At 43.3% G+C, this 21,552-nt stretch overlaps 1 protein-coding gene across 11 annotated transcripts in view; it reads left to right on the forward strand.

Moving 5' to 3' along the window:
- Positions 1-530: 530 nt before the first annotated feature.
- PARD3 (par-3 family cell polarity regulator) overlaps positions 531-21,552 on the forward strand; it is a 452,341-nt gene continuing 431,319 nt past the window's right edge. For all 11 annotated transcript variants that reach the window (XM_036401877.1, XM_036401985.1, XM_036401886.2 and 8 more), the window contains exon 1: positions 531-659. In XM_036401877.1, the coding sequence (XP_036257770.1) occupies positions 540-659 (120 nt within the window). In that variant the 5' untranslated portion in view covers positions 531-539. The remainder of the gene's footprint in view (positions 660-21,552) is intronic.

Consider the following 21,552-nt stretch of genomic DNA (forward strand, 5'->3'; position numbering starts at 1 on the left):
CGCATCCCCGGTACCCGGCGGGGCAGAGCGAGCCGAGGGCAGCCGCAGCCCCTCAGGCTCGGTCGGGGCACTCTCCCCGACCGTGTGCGGGGCCCGCCGGCTCCCCCGCCCCGTCCGCGCTGCCGGCGCCCCGCGGAGCCGGCCGGCTGCCCCCGCCCCGCCGCACCGCCCCACGCCTCCGGAGCGGGAGCCAGCGCCGCCGCCCCGCCCGCCGCCGCTGCGCGCCGGGGCAGGAGCCGAGCAGGTGGCCGCGGGCAGCGCTGCGGCATGTGAGCGGCCCCCGGCCCTCGGGAAGGCAGCACCGGCCCCCGTCCTGCGCTGCCCTCCCTTCCCCGCGCCTCGCCGGGCCGGCCGCGACGCCGGGGCGGAGGCAGGGCGCCCGCAGCGGCAGCCCGGCGGCGGCCGGGGGCTGAGCGCCGCGCCCCGCCGGGGGGCGGCCGTGGCGGAGGGCGGAGGGGAAGAGGAGGAGGAGGAGGAGGAGGAGGAGGAGGAAGGCTGCGCGGGGCCGGAGGGACGCGGGAGCCCCCCGGCCGCACAGGATGAAAGTCACGGTGTGCTTCGGGAGGACGCGGGTGGTCGTGCCCTGCGGGGACGGGAACATGAAAGTTTTCAGCTTGATCCAGCAAGCGGTGACCCGGTACAAGAAGGCGATCGCCAAGGTGAGGGGCGCGGGGAGCGGCGCCCGCGATCAATATGGCGCTTCCCGGAGTGGGGAGGGAAGAGAGGGGGAAAGTCCGGGCTGCCCCGCCGGGGGGAGCGGCGGGAGCGGGGCCGGGGGCGGCCGGCGGCGGCGGCGGAGCCCGCGGGGAGCGAGTGCCCGGCGCCACCGCAGGGAGCGGGGGGCGGGGGGGCTCGGCCCCTCCGCAGCGGCCAGCGCGGCCCCTCCGCGGCTCCCCGCGGGCGCCTGGCGGGCCTCGGCCCTTTGTTCGCCGGTGCCCGGCGGCCCCCGGGGGTGTCGGTGCGGGAGCCGCCCGAACCCGGCCGGCAGAGCAGCGCGGGGGCCGGCGGTGCCGGGTTTGCCCCGGGGCGGGCGGCGGGGCCGAGGCGCAGCGGGCCGGGCGGGAGTCGCGGCGGAGGGCTGGAACTCCAGCTCCAGGCTTCCCGGCCCTCCAGGCCCGGCGCTGAGGGCGGTGCGAGGGGACCCCGCCGCAGGGGCGTCCGGCGGCGCCCCGCGGGCCGCCCTCCGCGCCGGGCGAGGCTCCGAGGGCCCCCAGCAGCGCGGCCGCCCGCGGCACCTCCGCGCCCGCCGGGCCGCGGGGGAGGCTGCGCGCTGCGGGACGCTCCGCGGGGCCCCGGGGTGCGGGGGGCGCCGGCCCGGGCCGCGGCGCAGCCCGACAGCCGCCCGCGCCGGCCTCCCGTAGCCCCATGTTGAAATCCCGGGCTGTGCGTGTGCAGGCAGTTGCAGACTTGGCTTTCCCTCCATGGGCAACTTGTTGGGCTTTGAGTTTCTTCCCTTCCTTTTTTTTTTTTTTTTAATTTTTCTTTCTCTCTTTCCTCTCCTCCTCCCTTTCCCCCCCCTCCCCCCTCCCGTACTTTCTTGCTGCTGCAAACTTCTTTTTAATCAACTGGTTTGTTGGGCAGTGTAACCATCGTTGGCTGAGAACTTCGGCAGTGCCTTTCCCCTTTCCTCTGCCTTATCGATCCAAGTTTTAGTTGTGCTTCTCCCCCTCATCCCTTGTGAGACATTTTACACTTCTGATCCTGGAAGTTTTACTTTGGCAAATGCAGACTGCCAGGTTGTCCTGAAACATGCAGTGGAAGGAATATTATGAGGGGTTCATTGATTGGTTCGAAGTGATTGGCGAGAAAATTTTTAAAATCAGTTTTTTCATAGAGAATTCCAAATGCTGGAAGAAGAAAAGTAACTGAGTTTCCCATCACCTCCCCACCTGATTCTTAAAGAGCATGGTTTTGAAGACCACAAGCATATTCTGATTCTACCTGGAAAAAGTAAAATGATTCTCGAGGATACGGCTGTGGCTGCATACCAGCTGTCATTCATATACAGCAGTTAATGCAGATGGCAGTCTACTTGCATATAGGAGGCTGTGGCTGAGAGTACCTCTCTGGTTAGGGAAAGCAGTGAACACTCAAGTGTGACTGTGGAACACCGAATGCCTCATTGGGCCATTCAGATGAGAAGTGTTTGCAGCATTTGATCTTCAGTATTACAGCATTAATAAAAGTAATTATTTTGTTGTGTTTTGTTCCAAAACTGGCCCATATAACTCCTGTGGCAATGGGCTGCATCCTGGCTTCCAAGTATTTAGTTACATTAAGGGGTAGCAGTTGCCTTCTGCAGCATCATGTTAAACCCGGGAGGGATTGAAGTTATAAGCACAGGGGAGACACACGACAGTCACGAGGAAAAGGTTACATCATTGCAAATTTCATTTCGGAACAAAAGTGGCCCACCTGTGGAAGCCTGGGAGGGAAAAAAAAGTAACTCTGAATATGGCCATGTAATTAAAGAGACAGTCTGCAGAGGGGCAGCCAGACTTTGACTGGTATCAAAAGCTCTGCATCTTGGGTTAAAATGACACAGTGGTTTTATTTATTAGTATTTATATGGTGGTTATGCTAAATGCCACTGGTACGGACTTGAGGTAGCTGCAATTACCAAGATTGTTTCTATTAGATGGAAATTCTGTGGTTGGAAACAGTAGCAGTGTCCATGGACTTTCTCTGAGTGTTTTATATGGTCACTGTCAAACCTTACTTCTAACTTAAATTTGCTGAACATTTTCTGTGGTGATGTTTAGGTGGGAGGAAACTGGATGTTACAGTAAGTCAGTTTTGTAAGTAGGTGTATAATACTGTTTGCTGTGCTTGCAGTAGTGTAACATAGTAATTGTATGGTTTGGATGCTGGAATTCCACAGATGACTGTATTTTCATAGCAGTTAGATGGTTCCTTTCTGTGCTAGTGTAGCAGATGAGCAAATCTTCAGTTCATAAGGAGACAGGAAAGGCGACAAAGTAATTCCTAACTGAGAGGATCAAAGTATATGTGCCCATATGAACTTACAGTCTGGCAGCTGGTATCAAGCTGACACTGAAATCTACAGCACCACCACTATGCTCGTATGGAAAGAAGCATATCTGGTGGAAGATTATTCAAAATATTTGAATGAAGTTTTTGGTTTTCATACTTACAGGAAAAGCAGCATTTCTCATCCTGCAAGAATGTGTGTGTCTACAATGTGCAGCAGTTCTTTCAGGAGAACTCCTTGAGAACTGAGCTGTCAGCCCTTCCCAAATTTCCCCCTGCTTTGTCACGGTTTCCCAGTTGTGATTAGCAGTAGGTGATCTGCACAGTGCACTTATGATGTCCCTGTGCAGTTGTAGTGAGGCAGTCCAAAACCATGCTTGACGAGTGCCAGCAGTGAATAACTTCAAAATTTGACCTCAGTGTTCTGGCTTGGTATTATTTAGGTTGAAGAGACATGTTGAGAATGGAAAAAGTACTTATGGAGAACAATCCACATAACAGTACAGTTCTCCTCTCTGTAAAATTTTAGGAGTTCAAAACATACAGGTAGCAGAACTGCAGATAACTGCAGTTAGTTCTGGGTGCTATGTCTTTGATGAGGATTCTGAGTGAATCCTCAAATTTATTCAAAAATTTATTATGGATTAACACTGCTGTCAGTGCTAAGTCTTTGTGTATGAAATTAGTTATTAATATGACAGGCTATGTTTAAAGGCTGGTCTTTGTAGCATGTATAAATTTTTCTGTTCTTTTGCTCTTATTCCAAGAGAAGCTTTGTGTCTGAAACATGATGCATTCTTTCTGCAGGTTGTGTTTGCGGGAAATGAACAAGCAAATGATAAAAGATGTTTGAAATGTCCACCTTGTTCAGGGCAAGTGGAGTCAGCAAAATCGATCATGTTAAATGAAACCCAGTTTTCATGGGGGCACGCTAATGGTGCACTTTGGTGTGGCTGGATGGGGTGATGCAGCCTCTGGCACAATCTCTGCCTGAGCCTTAAAGGAGTACAACTTGGGCAGGGGACAGCTGGCCTGAGGAATGGTAGTTGCATTTTCCAGACCCTGCTGGTCACGGGTTGTGGAGATTTAGAGTAGTGTAGTGCCAGCAATTAATTTAATGGTTAAAAACTTGCAAGAAGGTAAGGGTGATTTAAGAGGGGAGGTCAGCCACATCTGAATGGTTTAATGTTGATGGCAAGAGATGATGGCCTGCACCAAAAAGGAGAAAGCAGACAGGCAGTTGAGATGAAACATTCTTATCAAATATTGAACCAGTGTTAAAAGGTGGAAAATTATATGAAAATGATATATCGAGCAACTATTGAAAGAAAGTAATTGTGCATCTTGTAATTTTGGTTTGATCTAGATGTTGCCAGAGATGTTTCTGACTTTTTTTGTTGACTTTTCACAGTTGGCATAATTTCTTGTGCTTTGATTTTTGCAGAGGATATTGTAAGCAGTTTAAATTTTATCTTCTTTTTCTTGCAAGTAAAAATAGGTATGCATAAGCAATGGGTAGATATAATTAAAAAAAATCATGTGATGTAAATGAGCATGGTAAGCAAGAATATGAAATAGGAAATTGTAGATTTGCTGGAATTGTTCAGTGTCATGTTGAGTCCCTAGAGGAATTGTTTGGTTTCCATGATAGTTCAGGCTGATGCCCTGCATATCATGAGCTTGCAGTGGTGTTCCTAGATGTCATATATAACCCTAATTTTCCAGTTAAAATAAGTAAATTAACAGTTTTTCTGCTGAATCAAAATGAATTTAATAGAAGTCTTGAGACACCTTTTCCCTTTCCTATGCCAAATGCTGTAGGAGATGAAGTTTTGTGGGGGTTTTGATGTTGCATGGAACAATACTTCAATTGTTAATTTGAAAACTGCAGTGCAGTAATATTTGTGAAAAGAAATTGTAATCTGCTCTTTGATAGTGTTAGAGGCTGTTGCTGATAAGAGACCAGAACTCCAGGAGAGTTGGCAGTGTAAGCAAAGGTAACAGGTGTCAGATGACCATATTCTCGTGTAATTTCTACACTGGGGGCTTAGGCCACCCAAAGCTTAAAGCTCCATCTCTTTGGTAGGTCTGACATTCATCAGCAGGGAGTTGTGAGGGAGGAAGGTTGAAGCCTGAGTGATGGTGTCTGTGAAGCTTGCTTTTTTTTCTGTTTTTGATTTTACCCCCCCCCAGTGCCAGCTAACGGGGATTATTTGCTTAAAAGTCAGTTCTCAGACAGCTGGTTCTCTGTCAGGTACACAACGGCAGCTTTGATGCAAGTTATGTTCTGTAGAGCAAACAGTTGCACAGTTCCTCATGACTGTGTCACTGGGGCATCGTTTGTAGAGCCTGACACATGGCTGGGTCGGTATGAAAATCTGCTGATTTTACTTGGGCTTTGTGTTGTTCTTGGCACATTCTCTCCTTGAGCCTGACCACTAGGTTTTTGCCACAGGCTTAAATGGATCTGCCACGATGCCCATTCAGTGACCCCTTTGGCAATACTCAAGGGCAGCAGTGGCTAAATTTAGCACAAAAAAGATTTCAAGTTCTTTTTGATTGTGTGTGTGGTTTTTTTTTCTTTTTTCTTCTTTTTTTTTTTTTAGATTTGGATTTAATTTTTCTATATGTGCAAATCTCAAACCTTTTTTAAGTAGAAAGAAACCTTACAGGCGATTTCCAGAATACAGAATACACAGGAATCCTCTCAACCCCAAAAAGGAACCAAAATGCTAAAAGAATCCTTGTCACCCCTGCTGCTCAGTTGGCTATCAGTTTAGTTCTGGCTGACACCCCAGGATGATGTGTCTGGGCTCTGCATTCAGTATTGGCTGGAGAGTATTTCAGTCATTTACCTGAGGTCAGCCAGGATTCCGTGGGGCTCTGGGCAGTTTTCTCCAGCTGGCTCTTGACCTCTTCACTGACGCTGGGCTCCCAACAGTGCAGTGAAACCCAGCTGATAGGAAGGTCATTTTGCTGGGGCTTGGTGAGCAGCACTGGAGAGATGCTAATTTAAGGAAGATCAGTACTGAAATGGGTCATGATTGCTTCACATTTAGAAAGCTGCTGTGTGATCCTGCAGGTTTGGTGCTGGAAATGCAAGGCTACAGTGATAAAGTCCCTCTGCTCATAATGGAAAACTTTGTTTTAACCTCTTTTCTCCAATTCTGTCTGTGTTTTCAGCCAAATCAATGTTTTCCTGTTATTGGCTCATCTGTAAATACAGGTGGCTCTTGCCCATGGCTAGAGAAGTTGCAGGGTGAAGGTAGAAATGAACCTTTGGGGTGAATGTGGCAGTGGCTGCGGAGGTCCCTGGCATGGGGACTTGGCTGTACAGCAGCGCTGTGCCCGAGGGACCTGGGGCTTGCAAGGCAGGGAGCTGCACAAGCCCTGCCATGCCCTCTCTGCCAGCTCTTGCCTTTGTTCTGTGCCATCCGTGCTGCAAGGGAGGAGGCTCGTCTTAAAAAGGCCTGAGCGCCATGCTGGGGCTGTACCCCTGTGATTTGAGCAAGCAGACACTTGGGATTATTCAAAGCTACTAAAGAAGACTGAATTCTGTAGTGTTGAAAAAGAGGGTCTTGAGAAGTGGATACCCTGTAAGCCCTTCAGCTTTGAAGGTGCTTTCAGCGAAGGATGTGTGTGGTACTGCTGGGGCTGGCTGGTGTGAGCAGCACCTATCTCTGCCTGGATGGGATGCACCATGGATTTCAGTTTGGCATGATGTGGTTTCTCAGTGTTTCACTGTTACTTACAGAGATCAAAGTGAAGTGTGTGTTGGTGGAAGAGTGGCTGGAGAGTGATTTCCCTTTGAGCAAAGCACCATTCAGCTGCTGAGCAATTCCTGTAGCTCTGAGGAGAGCACTGTGGGGGAGACTGTGAAAATGCTCAGTGCATTTGGGGAACGGTTCCTGCAGGCAATCTGGGGTTTAGGGAGTTGCCAGCCTTTCTTCTCCTGCGCAATATAGCCTTCCACCACTGGAAAGCCATCTGATTCTCATAGCTTTTTACACTTTAACTTCACTTATAACAGTCACAGATGTTTTAGCTCTGTTACAAAAACACCACTGGAAGTAACACTTTCTCAGTTGCACCAGACTATGACATCTTTTGGTCGTGGCACATTTAATCTGGTAAAAGAAGATGGAGTAAATGGGGGAGAAATGCTGGTGATCTTAGTTATACAGAATATGGTTCATGTAGCTTTAAAACAATTTCCTGGTTCTTCAAAGGAAAACAAACTGTTTCATCCAAATATAAATTGAATGGATAAAACATGCAACAATGCTGAACCAGTGCTTATGTATATTGAAAATAAAGTGGAATTCTTCTAACATCAATCCAGAAAATAGCACAGATGTTCTCACTCAGAAATATTTTCTGAGCAGTAAGAAAATAAAAAGTGAAGCAAAAAGTATTAAAAAATTCTGGAAGATACTTTAGGGCATCTGTGCTTTATTTTTTTTTCCCTCCTTTTTAATATACATTATATACTTTCTTTGTTTCTTTGAGGTCATTTTGATGTAATGCTCAGCAAGTCTGGTACTGGAAAATGGATAAAAAACCACCAAAAACCAAACTGCCTTTGAGCTAAGTTACATAATCCAGTGGGGCTGTTTAAAAAACCAAGAAAGTAAAAAGAAAAACAGCAGCACAGACATACATAATACTTGTCAAAATGACTAATATTGCTAGTGAAAGAGAAGTGAGTCAAATTTTAAGTTGGGGAAAATAATTTTAAATTAACAGCAAATATTAAGGCCTTTTTGTTTTTTGAGAGAATCACATTAGTTGCAGTGTTAGGTTTTTTTTTTTCTTATGGGTATTCTTAGTTATTTTCTCAAGTTGGTCCCAGGTATTTGTTAAATTTGAAATAATTTTAATAACTATTTTGTGGCAGTATTTTTTTATTCTCTTTTTTTTTTTTAATTAGGTAACTTGTTGGTAACTTATTTTCTACTTCAATTCCCTGTGGCACAGTGATGCACGTTAATCACCTATTTAGTCCCAAACAAAAGGAGAAATGCATTCCTACTTTCATACTAAAACTCTTGGACTGCATCCCACGCTCTGCATCTCAAGGCTAGGGTCTCTGGTGCAGGAGAGGAGGAGTGAAGACCAAGAGGGTTTCTGTGCAAGGAGATGATCTTTGCTGTCCAGGAGCACAGATGAGCATCCCCTGGAGCTGGGCCCTGGGGTGCTGCTGTGTTCCTGCCAGAGACCATGGCTTGGTGCTGGACAAGTTGGCTGGTGTTGCCTCCAGCTTGTCAGGATGTCTGTGGTGACAGAAATAGAGCTGGCAGAAGGGAAATGACTGTGGGGAGAAGGATGATTTTCTGTAGGGTTGAAAAAAAGGATGGGGTGTCCTTAGAGTTTGGTGAAAGGAAATGTGTAGGGGGATACACTATAAGACAATAGAGGTAGTATAGAAAGTAATCTTACCCCTTAAGGAGTTGCAGCTGAGCCAATCATTAGAGATTGGGAACAGGCCTGACTTGAACGGGCTGCAGCTGTAGCCAATCAGGAGAGTGTTATAAAAGAGTGGATTGGGTGGCTGGGGGGAGCTGGGCTCAGTTGGCTGCTGTAAGAAGAAGGAAGAGTCAGTGCCTAGAGGAGCTGCCTATGAGAAACATCAAGGAGGTATGAAACTCTTGGAATAAGGAGACAACACTGTGAAACCTTTGCAATATAATGATAACAGAAATGCTTTTGAAGGATAGATGGATATGGCTCCCATTGCTTTTTCTTTTCACCTGAGTGGGAAATGGGAGTTTGCATGGAAGCTAGACACCAGTGCAGTACATGAGGTACAGAAAAATGGAAAGATGGGAAGAAATGGGTTAACTTGGTGTCCTGGAGGCTAGCAGTCCATTTAGCAAGAGGATGAAAAATTGACCTCAGTGGTGCAACAGATGTCACCCAAAGGCTTTTTTTTAAAAATCAACCTGTGGAATTTATTATAGGAAGCTTTTTTTTCTGGGCAATGAGCATAGTGAAAGTAGTGTATCCCTGATTTGGTGGGGAAAATAGACTCTGTTTTGGAAAAGCAGTGTCACGTTTTTGGCCGTACTCTCCCCATTTGCTCATACTCAGCCTGCTGCTGATGCAGTGAAATTACGAATTTGTTGCAGGAGGAGCAAGCTGGTATATCGTTAGCAGTTTTCTTTTTAAGTGGCAACATTTATAGGATTTTTTTTTTTTCCGGGTGTGCATGTCTTTACAGACTCAGAATAGCAATTTAAAATGTTTCTGGTGTTGATGTGTATTGCTAGAAAAAAAATAGTTACGTGGGTATAAAGTATTTTAAATGGTGATAGAACTTCTGGGAGTGCCTGTATGTTTGTGTGTGCACCCACTTAGGTGTTTTCATTTGTTTGAAGAAATGTAGCCACATTTAGTAAATGGAAAAGTAGTTTCACCTTACCCCATGTTTTTTGCATGTGCTTTCAAAGTTGTGGAGTTACTCTATCTTCCCCCTAGGCAAAGGCCACATAATGTTTTTTTCTCCTTTGTTAAATGTCAGAAGCAATATCTTACTTGTGAGAACCTTGCAGCAATACACATCCTTGTGCATATAATGAACAACTTTGTTCCCAGTTCTTAAGGACCCGAACAGGAAGGAGCTGAATTCAGCAAATATTGGAAAAATTACTTCTGGGCTTGCTGGAGTGTCTCTGAGACCATACAGCTGAAAGTTTTGTTGCTATAACAACTTAAATGACAGTTGGAAAACCCCAATAAATTGGAAGCTTTAGAGCCTTTTGCTTCTTTAATAAGCTGCTAAGTGAAATAACAAAGCTTGATTTAATTTGACCTCTTCAAGAACCTGTTGGACCATATATTATTTGTGTTGTTTTAAGTGTGTATTTGTTTGTGCTGTCAGTTTGCCCCACTGCCTTCTTATGAAGACTCTGTGCCTGCAGCTGTGAGCACCAGGAAAGCAGCCAGGTACCAAAAGAAGAAGAATTTAGGTAGCAAGGCTGTGGTGGCCATCCATTCCTGGTGAATGAGCTCTGGCCTCAGCACTGTGTGCAGCCTGAGGAGGGAAGGGATTTTACTCAGCTTGAATTTGTCTCTGGCAGTAGCAGGCTGCTGGAAGACTGCTAGCCTGAAGTGTTAGGCTTTGCTAAAAGTTGAAAAGTATTGTGCAATTATAGCAATTTGGAGAGTATTACAATAGTAGGAGAGTAGTCTTCTCTGTACACCTCAATTGTTCTGCTGGGTGTTTCTGGTTTTTGTTGTAGAGATGAATGCTGGTTAAGAGAAGAAATGCTGCTGCTTTTGCAGGGAGATGAGGGGAGGTAGCCCAGCAATGGCTGTGGCTTTCCTGGAGTGGGGTAGCCAGCTTTGCAGGGCTCCTGTGAGGGGGGTGTGTGTGGGGCTCAGTGAGGCAGCAGGTCAGGTTTGCTTCAGGGTGAGCGTGTGCCCTGGGTTAACCCCTAAACACTGCCAAAGCTTCTCTTGTGGCATTGTAGGAATGAGGTACCTGGGGTGGGGGAAAGGACAAGACCCAGCACAAGGGACTTGTCCACCCTCAGTCAGACTGAGCCCTGTCTTCTGGACATGGTGCAAGTTCAGAGCATTGTTGCCAAAACCTCTATTGAACTTTTTTTAATGTCATTAAGAATACTGATTTTCGAAGATAGGTTTGATGGTTTTTGGTCTCATTGAGTATTTTAAAGCTTTAGTTGTTCTTTCTAGTTCTTTTACAAATGAAAAACAACGTAAATGCTGTCTGTAATAATGCTGGAAAATTTGAAGTTTGAACAAAGAAATATCAAGAAAAAGTGGACTGGCTGAAATAAAGTAGCACTTTTAAATTCAGGATACTGTGTTAACATAGGCTCTCTTTGTAAAAAGGCCAATGAATATGACTTTAAATGACTATAACTGTATGCAAAATATGTATATGTTTAAGAACTTCCATTTGAAGAGAAAACCTATATTTTCTTGACTTAACTAATCTCATCTGAAAGAAAATGTTTTGCTCTGTATGTAAAACAGCATATTTAACTTGTGGTTGTGTTAGGCAATGGATTAGTCTCTTCACCGTGTACCCAGTGATCATTCAGGAACGCAATTCTTTGGTAAACTAAACCCAGATGTTAATGTGTGTGAAATGTAATCAGTGTCTTATAAGTCTCTCCTTTATTAGTAGAGCTGTTTGAAGTAAATTCCTGATGACCCTTTTGTTGCTTTGGTGTTGCCATAAAATAGCTGTTGTTAGCTTGAAGCCCCTGCTAAATTGGAAGCCACAGGTAATGAACATCCTGCGTTGTATCTTTTGGTGTTTATGAAATATTTAGCTCAAAAAGCCTTACCCTGTCTCTGTGGCGGTAAGAAGTTTCTTTTGCTGGTGGAATTGCCTAGCTGAGGAATGGAAGCAGCAGTGAAGGGGAGCTAGCTTGTATGAAAGGCTAATTTGTGCTGAGTTAAATATTCTTGTGATATTTGAATATGCGGTCGTTAGCTCGAATGTACTGCTGTTTACCTTTTAGCACCTGGAAAAGTCTAAACAATTGGCTGCAGGGAACTGTGTCCTAAATCTGCTTCCAAAATACTTCTTTATAACTGTGTATTTCAGACTTGATTAAATCTGCTTTTTGTGGTGGTATTTTCCCAGTGGCCAGTGTAAATGGCTGAGGAAAGGTTTGGGCAGTGCTCTAGTGTTGTGCTGTGGGCTGTTCAGTTTGATGAGATAGATCTACATAGTTGTTCCCTTTATAAAAATGCTGTCAAGGTGGGCCTGTATACGCTTATGCATGCACATTGCTCTTCTCAATTAAAATCCCAATATTTACCATAGCCATCCACTGTACTTGAGTCCAATTAGTATGAAATGGTCTTTATTCTAAATTGCTTTAATTTCATAGTTCAGTACTTGCTTGGTCTCATATCAGAACAAAATAAAAAGGCTTTAAAAATTTGCTCTATGTGAAAGTTATTAAACTATTTGCAATCTTTAAATCATAATAGCTAATTCTGTAAGCTGTCTGTCTTGTTTTCATAGATGCATAGAGTGGTTTGGGTTGGAAGGGACCTTAAAATCACCTGCTTCCAATCCCCTTGTCATAGGCAAGGACACCTTCCATTAGACCAGGTTACTCAAAGCCTGATCCAACCTGGCCTTGAACACCTCCAGGACAGCAGAGAAGTTGCAGATTTTATGGGTTTTATGCGTGGTCTGTGTTACCCTTTATAAGACCATGTATTATGTCTGTGATTAGACAGTGTGTAAAGACTGCTTTAACTCTAGCAGCCTTCACAAGCTGCTTCTGATTCAGTGAGCCAGTGTTTTGTTGCCTTCTGAAAGACTTTGTTTCCAAAGGCTGGTGGATGCCAGAGACATGGTGAATAGAGAGAATTAAGACACAATGAGTCCACATTTTTGTCTTGGTCACTCTTGGGGATTAAAGTTGTGTGTGATACTGAAGTAAAAAATAATAGCTTTTCTGTAATTAATTAGTGTTTTAGAAACATGCTGTGTTATCATTCAAAATTTTCCTGTCACTTTTTTCAAAAAGTGAGCTGTTCGTCCTGAGCTTAAGTGTGGAGTGTGATAATTCACTTTGTGTTTTGTGTTACTCTTCAGTGTAAGGTAGAAGCTGAGATAGGAAGCAGAGATCTGAACTCAGCCCTTTGCAGCCTGCCTTTCACCTGATGGGCTGTTAGGGAAGCCAGCCTTTGGGGAAGACCACATGGCTTTGGGTTTGTACATTGTGTCTAGATGCAATAAATAATAGGGTCAGTTCTTTGCAATTGCAAATTGTGCATTTGTCAGCATGAACAGCAATTCAGAGACAGCCTGGTGCTGCTCACTTGCTTTGCTGAGAGAAAAGGGCTGTGAGATCAAACACTGAGCTCAAAGATGCCAAAGTCTGTCTATTTTAACTTTGTGGCTCCCCTCTCCCTCTTTCTGAATAAGTAGGACTACAAATACAGCATGGTATGTAAAAGCAAAGCTGTGGAGTCCTCCCCCCCACTGCTTGCATCTTTATATATAGTTCATTCTGCTGATCAGACTGTCACACCTGCTACCAGCCTCCTTCAGAGAGCAGATTGCAGCCTTGCAATTTAAGTGCTCCTAGCATATGTTGGTGATATACACCAGCAGCAGGACAAGGCTTTTAGCTTTGACAGGCTCTACTGGTTTGGGAATGTTGGTAAATGGACAAGGGAGAAAAAAAATAATGGAGTAATTTTGAAAAAATTTTAAGTAAATATGCAGAAGGATAAAGTGAACTAATGAAATCTGCCACTTTGTTGTTTTGGTTTTTTTAAATCATGGATTTTAATACATATTATGCTTGGTATAGAACTCCACAAATAAAACTTTCCCCTTTGTGTTGTGACTTACACTGTTGCTCTGGTCATTGCCAGAGTGTTGAATTTCCACATATGTATCCAGACTCGCTGGTGCTGGGTTGTACTTGCTGTGTCCCATTGCAGGCACCAGCTCTGTTACTGCAAGGTGAGCAGAGGCTCTGATTCGCTGTGTGGTTGGGCTGCCATGGTATATTCCTCACTAATAGATGAATAGTTTTCATAACTTATTTTTATTATAGGATGAACTACTTCAAATTGCCTAATTTTTAACATGGAGGTAGGGTTATGTGTACAGGTTGTGCAAGTTGTTAGAAAAGACTGAACATTTTATGTCCCTACACAGTTAAAAGATTCACTAACTCAGCTCTAATTCAGAAGTCAGAGCATCTTCAGAGAAGTTTAATGTGGCTTCAGTAATATACAGTAAAAAAGTGAGTGGTACTTTTTTGTGAAAACTATTGCTTACTCCAAGTTTCCTGCTGCACAAGAGCCTGAGTTATAGAAAGAGATATATGTGGGAGTGAACAGGAGAGACTAAAAGTGCTGTGGTTCAGATTTAAGGAACAGTTACAGTGTCTTTTGGTTCTTTTCAGAAACATTGGCTGAATCTTGTGGTGAAGATGCAGGAAATAGCTGGTTAGTTTTGCTTTCCTGATGCTGTGCTTTCAGAAGGGAAATGCATGTATCAGTGCCCTGCTTCTTCAGCTGTGAAAGAGGGCACAGAGTAGGAGTGGGCTCCTTTCTATCACTGCTTACCAAGACAGGCCTGCATTAACTGGGAAGCTGTGTAGGTTTATTCCAAACACAGATGATGGAGTATGGGATTGCTCACCCGGGAGCAGCATTGTGTATTCCTGTGGGTCATTCTCTGCAAGGACCTCATTAACACATGCATTTCACAACAGCACGATGTTAATTGCAGCGAGTACTGGCATTAAGTCCTTCTGTGGTTTGCTCTTCATCTTTCTTTGACCTTAGGAAACAGAAATGTACTTTGCTGTACTTACTGCTTGTGCTGCAGCAAAGCTGTGATGCGCCCATCAGTAGTAACAGCATGCAACACCCAAACTATCTGCAAGGAGGTGGCTCTTCAGCACCCACTCCTCTTAGCAGGGCAGTTTTCTTCTTTGCTTTGCCACCTTTCCCTTCAAAAACAAAATCGGCAAGCAAATGTCATAGCAGGAGATGGGCACGTATGGATTTATCCCTGCAGAGTGCATAGAGAAAGCAGGCACAGGAGGTCACTGGCTGATCCAGGACCACACAACCAGTTTGGAACCGAGCTGGAAATAATGTGCTGACCTGCTGACTCCTTCATTGCAGGACTGTCTTTCCTCCCTAGTATGGATGTAGTAAAATATTGCTGTACTCAGGCCTTCTCCTGTCCTGTAGCTCAGACACTGTATGAAAAGACACTCCAAGCTTCCCAGGCTGAAAAGAGAGTAGCTTGTGGTAATTGGCTGTTGGAAAGAAAGTCTCTTAGTTTTAGACAAGTGTGGAGTCCATCATGTTAAACTACTTAATAATGTCTGTTGCTTATGTAATTTTTTCCAACTTGGGTTGAAACTTCCATATAAGATTAGTCCTTGACAGTGTAGGATGTTGATACCAGTGTTGTTTAAATGTTTATAACTTAGAATGTAAATAAAGGAAATGCTTTTGTTTGACTTTAGTATAGCTATCTAAAGGGATTTATAAGTAGTGATTTTTGTTTAAGTGACACACTGAAGCCAGATGAGGTCTGTCAGTGATGAATTTGCTTTAAATATGAGAAAATTGGAGAAGGGAGAATATTAATCCATTATAGTAGAATTTAAGTCAGCATTTCATTTTTTTCCCCATTCAAGTTCTGTAATACTCTCTTAATACAGAAGTGTTGTAAATAAAGGTGGACATGGCCAAGAAATCTGGGTAGTGGGTAAGTGCTCTAATAGTGTTCAGCTGCAGGTAAGAGCGAGCTGTGTTCGTGGTTATGCAATTTTTTTAGATTGATGGGGTTAATTGCCTTGGTCTGAACTCTCTAGCTTGTAGACTACTGTGCTACAGATGCTGATTTATAAGGAACTCAATCTACCAAAACTTTTTAATCCCTTCTGCATACAGTGCTGAAAAAAGGTGTTTTCCCTTTGTTAGGTGCAAGCTGTCATATTAGGGTCTCTATATTATAATTATAATGTTGTATTAGGATGGATCTCTATATTGTGAATGAGGAAACGTGCAGGGCTGCAGTAGGGCTAGAGACAGCAAACAGGCAAGTGCTTGCTGTAGTACAAATTAAATAATAATAGTATTAAACCCTGAAAATTGGCGTTTTTCAAATCATAATAAACCAGTTCTTTCAGAATGATTGATTTGAATTTATCAAATGGTTTAGCTTTTGTATTTTAAAAGCATTCTACAGCATATCTGCCATTTATTAAAACTGCTTTTGTTGAAGCCTTCAGGTTTTATTAACTGCTGTAATAGTCATTGTGTTATCTCCAGCATTCTGCAAAAATGTGGCTGGTGGACTATGCAGCTGGGGGAATTTATGAAATAATTTTAGATGATATTATAACTGTTTTTCATCTTTTTCCTCTAGAACCTGTATTTTCAAGTGACTCTGCACAGCTTTGATAAACATGCTGTTACTAGGCATGGAGAGCCTGAGAGATTTCCATGAAAGCTTGTAGAATATATTTCTTAACAATTTACATGAATTATTTTGTGTTTCTTGTTATTTTGACATATCCCTCTTATTTTAGACAGCTTTCTCCAGTAGAAAGCTCCTGAGAAAAGAAAAGCTGCTTGTATTTAGATTTAACAGTCCTGAGGGTAACAGTGCTGATGCTTTGCTTCCTTTGCTGCCTGTGGAAACAGCTGTTCCTGACCTGTTCAAGGGCATCTCTGTTCCTGGCTTTTTCAGAAAAGTTCATTCTGTTCTACTACATTCTAGCCTTATTGTTTTCTTCTGCTGTTGTTTCTGATTCTTACAAATGATTTTTGCACAGCCGTGTCCCCCCCTGTTTTTCGAATGTGCTGCTTGTACATCAAAGATTCTAGTTTAGAAGGTTTCCTCATCCTCCTGCATTTCTGAGTTGTATAATGATGCTATGGAAAGAAATAATGATACTTTGCAAACTAGTACTGTATTTGTTTTATTTTATTTTTAGGCTTCCCACTAGCTGTCTTTCAGCCTTTCTTGGAGCTTGTTTTTAGCTGTTTTAAACTCAGGCTATTCCCTATACCAGAACAGTAATCAAAGGATTCTGAGCTGTCCTATTAATCTTGCTGATTAACTGATTAGATGAGTTGTTCCTTAAGGCATGTAGTAGCAAACAGAAGGGGTGGCTGCTGGGCAGGAATGGTCACAACAGCAAGCTTTTGCTCCAGACTCTCTCCTGAGCTCACCCTGTGAGGAGGATTCACAGTGAAAGATTTTTAAGCTACCAGCAATACTGTCATGGGAGTCCTGCAAATGCTGCTGAGTCAGGGCTTTTAACAAAATAGTTGAGTTTTATTGAAAGCAATTGAATTGCAGTGAGTGGTGATGAATGGATGTATGGTGGTAGGGCTCTGCAAATTCAGATGTAGATATTTTTCTTTACCCTGTAGTTTGTAAGTGGGATGTGTTTCCAAACGAAGATTGTTCTGATAATGACTTAAAAGGCTATTTCTGTTTCTGTTCTATCCCAGGTTGCATTTATATTGAATTTGTACACCATTAAATAACTTTAAAATATTTATTTAAGAGCTAGTGATACATTTTTTTCATGTGAACGCTTTTACTTAATGTTAAGATGGTGTATAGTCAGCATTTCATCCACAGAAAATGCTTTGGATGAGCTTATTACCAAGCAAGCTGGATATAGAATCAATATTAGAAAAAAACCCTCTGAACTGAGCAATGTGAAATAGAGGAAATAATTTAGTTAAAAATGGAAATTGATAATTGTACTATATATCTATATACTTTTCACTGAAGTACAAAGCCTATAAAATCAGGTATATTCATTGATTTACAGGTTGCTCAAACATGACTGTGATCTGAGTCAATGGAACTTCTTTCCCAGGAGAAACCAGCATATCCTGAGGGTCAGAAACCCTGATGGACACTTCTTTTTTGAATCTTGTTTCCAGGCAGAAAGCAAAATGTTCTCATTTTTTCTCCATCCTCTCTTTTTTATTGTTTTTTCCCCCCTCATCTGGAATTGATTGTAGCAGTGGGCACTGTGTTTTCACAAACCAAGCATGCTTCCATACAATTGTGATATTTGCTTGCTGCTTTGTCAGTCCAGGGCAAACTGTTCAGTCTCTTTTCTTTTTTTTTATGGTACCTCCTTTTTATTTCACTTTTGCAGTGCATGAGCATGGCTGTTAACATTCAGCTGTATTTGCACAAAAGAATAAACAGGAGTTATCCCAGCTCTACTGGCCACTGAAATACCTTATCTGCTTTTCTGTAATTATTAAAAAGCTTATTCGTGTTTTTCCCTGTATCTCATCTACAAAGCATAAAAACTTTGCCAGCATCTTGTAGTTTGTGCTGTATGAATCAATGGAGAAAATAGTCTGCTGTGTGTCTGGAATTTGATATTTACCTATGAAATCTGGAAGGTAGAGCATTTGAAAAAGCAAACCATCTCAACCCTTCTTTTGCTGTACTCTGTGAGAATGCCATGCTTAGTAAATATACTTTGGAGTCTTGGAATGAGCATGTATGGTACCAGGCTGCTCAGGGTAATGGTTGTTTTGTTGTGGTGTGTTAGGGGATCAGGTTTGCTTAGAAACTGGGTTAGAAGTACCCTGAAATCAGCAGAACTGTGCCAGGCAAAGGGATCTGCCAATACAGCTGCCTGTAAACTTCTGGAGCTAAAATCTTAATGATGCCCATTTGGCACTTTGTGACTTGCAGTTTCTTCAGGTAGCAGCCCTGCAGTGGGATATATGTGGTGTCATGAAATCTGTGCAGTGCAGCTCCCCACCATGAGCAGGGGTGGCCTTGTTCCCAGGAGTGACCTGTGCAGTTCCCAGCTCTGATCAAGGCTGGTGCTTTGGTATGATTGGATCACTGGGGATTACAGCAGGGAATGGTGGTGGGAAGGAGAGAAGGCCAAAGGGTTTATTTGTGTTGGGCAGTTGATGTCTGTAAGCCTGCTCTTTGGATGAGGTCAGTGTCACTGGTGTCACTTGCTTGGGTCACTCTGCAGTAGCACTTGTGGAGGGAATTGCTTCATGGGGGATTGTGACACTCGGGGACAGAGGGAGCTGCTGGGTTATCCTGTGTCATTACCCTTCCCAAAGTTGCCATGAGTGAGTGACAGCCTCTCCTGGACACCTGTCAAAGAGGTTCCCAGGGTTGGCCCTGCTGGCCTTTGAAGGACCTCAAGTGAGGCTGCAGCCAATGCATTTCAAGGTAAATATCCAGCTGAGTGATTCTTCTGCTATTGAGGATTTGCACTGTAGTCTCAGTTTGAATACAGGACATGACTATTTGGCCTTGTATGTTGACACTGATGTGATGGGTCTTTGGTTTTCAGGAGTAGATTATCTTTGAATTTTTCTGGTAGCCTTGGAGATCCCCATGAATAACATTTTTCTTTACCTCTGGATAATGGCAGGCTCTGTGATGACAATCATCCTTCCTGTTCTGGGTAAATATTTTTAACTAAAAAATAATTGATATGGAAAACTGAGGAGAAAAAGGGTAAAGTAGTAAGAGACTACATTTGATCTTGCAATGGTTTATCTTCTGGATAACCACAGGATTGAATTTCATTGGATTTTAGTTACAGGAACAGAGTCCATAATTAAGGAGTTAAGTGTGTATCCTCAGAGTCAGGTTACTGACATTTTGAGGAGTTACTTAAGTTAGCTTAATTTTTGTTCAGAGGTGGAATTGTTATGGGTTTGTATTTATTTTGATATTTCTTTTATTATCTCTCTTACACACACCAAGATTGTTCTGAAGTAGAGTTTAGTTGCTGTTTTATCAAGAAAGAATTTGAGTTTTGTCCTCAAAAACCCCCAAAGTTTCCAGAATGTGTTTGGAGTGGCCCTCTGAAATGCCCTCCTGTGACAGAGACCTCTGCATGGGTGGCATTTCTCTTTGGTTGGGGGTGTATGGAAGCACTCAGTCATTCAGAAGCCCCTCTGTGCCACTGCAGTAGTTTGGGAAGAGCATGAAGTTTCCTTTTGGAGTGAGCTGACATCAGTTGCTGTAGGTAGACTGCTTCTCCTCATGGGCAAATATTGAGATTTGAGCTGTCTGGCAGTCTGGGGAATGTGGTTCCCAAGTGAGGGGGCTGCTCTTCAGCTGCTGATAAATTGCATGAGTCCAAGGATCTGCTGGATTCCTTTCTAGCAAAAAAAACCCCACAATGATGTAAACCAGTAACTTATCTTTAGAGTTTTGTTTTCTGCAGTTCTGCTGAACCCTGTTCATACTCCTGAGCAATGCATGTGCATTCTGAAGTGTCTTTGCCTTTGTGGCTTAGGGCTTACAAATATCAAAACTCTTTGAGAGTAGCCCATTCACTGGTGAATGGTGTTGGTGATTCAGATAGCTATTTTTGGGGGCAAAAAAAATCCCAGAAGATCTGAGCATGATTTTTTTTTTTTGTTTAATCATCATTTTTTGCACAAGAAATGATGCATTTTTATCATTCACAAGCTAAAAAATGTAATAGAATAAGTTTTCATATAATTTAGAGTAATCAAGTAGTATCTTACCTTATGATCTTTTCTATGCACTGCTGGTTGTGTCTTTTTGCAGTTGAGAGGAGCAATAAAAGGAATGGTGAATCAGCTGGGATGACAGCTGAGTCAGGCAGCCACCCTGCTCATGTGTGTGCCTGGACTCTGAGCGCAGCAAGGCTGTGTTGAAGCTTCAGGTGTGCATTGAGAGAATGTGTTGAACTTAGATATTCACAGTGGAGTGGGGGTGTGTACCAAGGTGTCTGTGAGGAAGAACACAAAGGTCACATTTGCATGAACAAGGAGAATAAAGATGTTGAAGTTTTCATTGAAAAGGCTTGTGCTTGTCAGGATTTATCCACAGAAAGTGTTTGGCACTTGGATTTGTGTGAATTGTTGCTTCTAGATGTGAATGCTGCTATCTCCAAAACTCTTACTCTTGGTTTTGTTTCATATTCTATACTGAGAATTAAAACCCACTTTGAGAGACTTACAGGGGTTGTTCTGTGTAACTGTCAGCTTCTTGTCCATGACTTAAGACACTCTTGTAGCACAATTTCTTCTATTAAATGCTGCTGGTTTACACAGAGACTATGCACAAATCTCTAATTGATACTAGAAAAGCTCTTATTGATACTACAAGTTCAAATCCTCATACTTAGTCTGTCTTCATCTCCTTCACCTTGGTTAAGTTTGATGTGTAGGGCAGTGTTTATGTAGCCTAACTGTTAATCTACAAGATTGGAGTCTGCATAAACTCTGTTTAGAGGCAGTGCAGAGAAATAAATGTGTTTAAGATGTGTCCTGAAGTAGCCATGTGCAGTAGCTCAGTTTTAGAGTGCAGCAGCTGGCTGCAGCATGCTGCAATCACTTTGGCACACACATTTCCAGTCCAGGTGGCTCAGGTGGGTCTCAGTCATTCCATGTGTCCCTTTGTCACAGGCCACTTTTACACTAGGGTGTGATCTTGCTGAATGGCTGCTGTGTGTATAAGTAAATATATGCATGGAAAAAACACAGCTACCTCCCTGAAAATTGCTAATAGCTCATTGTGTGGCCATAGGTGGGTTGCACTGTCTTTACATGGGATAGAAATGTTGATGCCTTGCAGGATGCTGTGAGGGCTAGACAATGTCTGTGAGATTGAGATTGTGCATATTTATTAATTTCTGAAGAACAGACTTCCCTCTACTCTGGGGACTATTTAACTCCATGGAGCTGAGCCATGTTGAGAAAGGCTTCTTTGTATCTGTTCTTGGGAGGAGGAATTGGTGCACTCCAGCTTCTCCCACTTAAGCCACTTACTCCAATTCCATCAATAATTTAATGGTTTTTTTTTTTAAGGTCAGCAACTTAAAATTATTTCAAAAAATCATACCTGTGTTTTTCTAAACAAGCTCAGATAAACTTTCCAAACCCACAGATTTAAAGAAAAGGAACATAAGACCCTGTTCGTAGCTATCTAATTTTTTCCGTGTTACTGCTTCCTAGTTGTTTAAAACTTCACACTTTTTACATGTTACAGTACATAATTTAAAATTGGTTATTTCAACCAAATAATTG

This window comes from Molothrus ater, chromosome 1 (assembly GCF_012460135.2).
Source record: "Molothrus ater isolate BHLD 08-10-18 breed brown headed cowbird chromosome 1, BPBGC_Mater_1.1, whole genome shotgun sequence".
NCBI classification, from domain to species: domain Eukaryota; kingdom Metazoa; phylum Chordata; class Aves; order Passeriformes; family Icteridae; genus Molothrus; species Molothrus ater.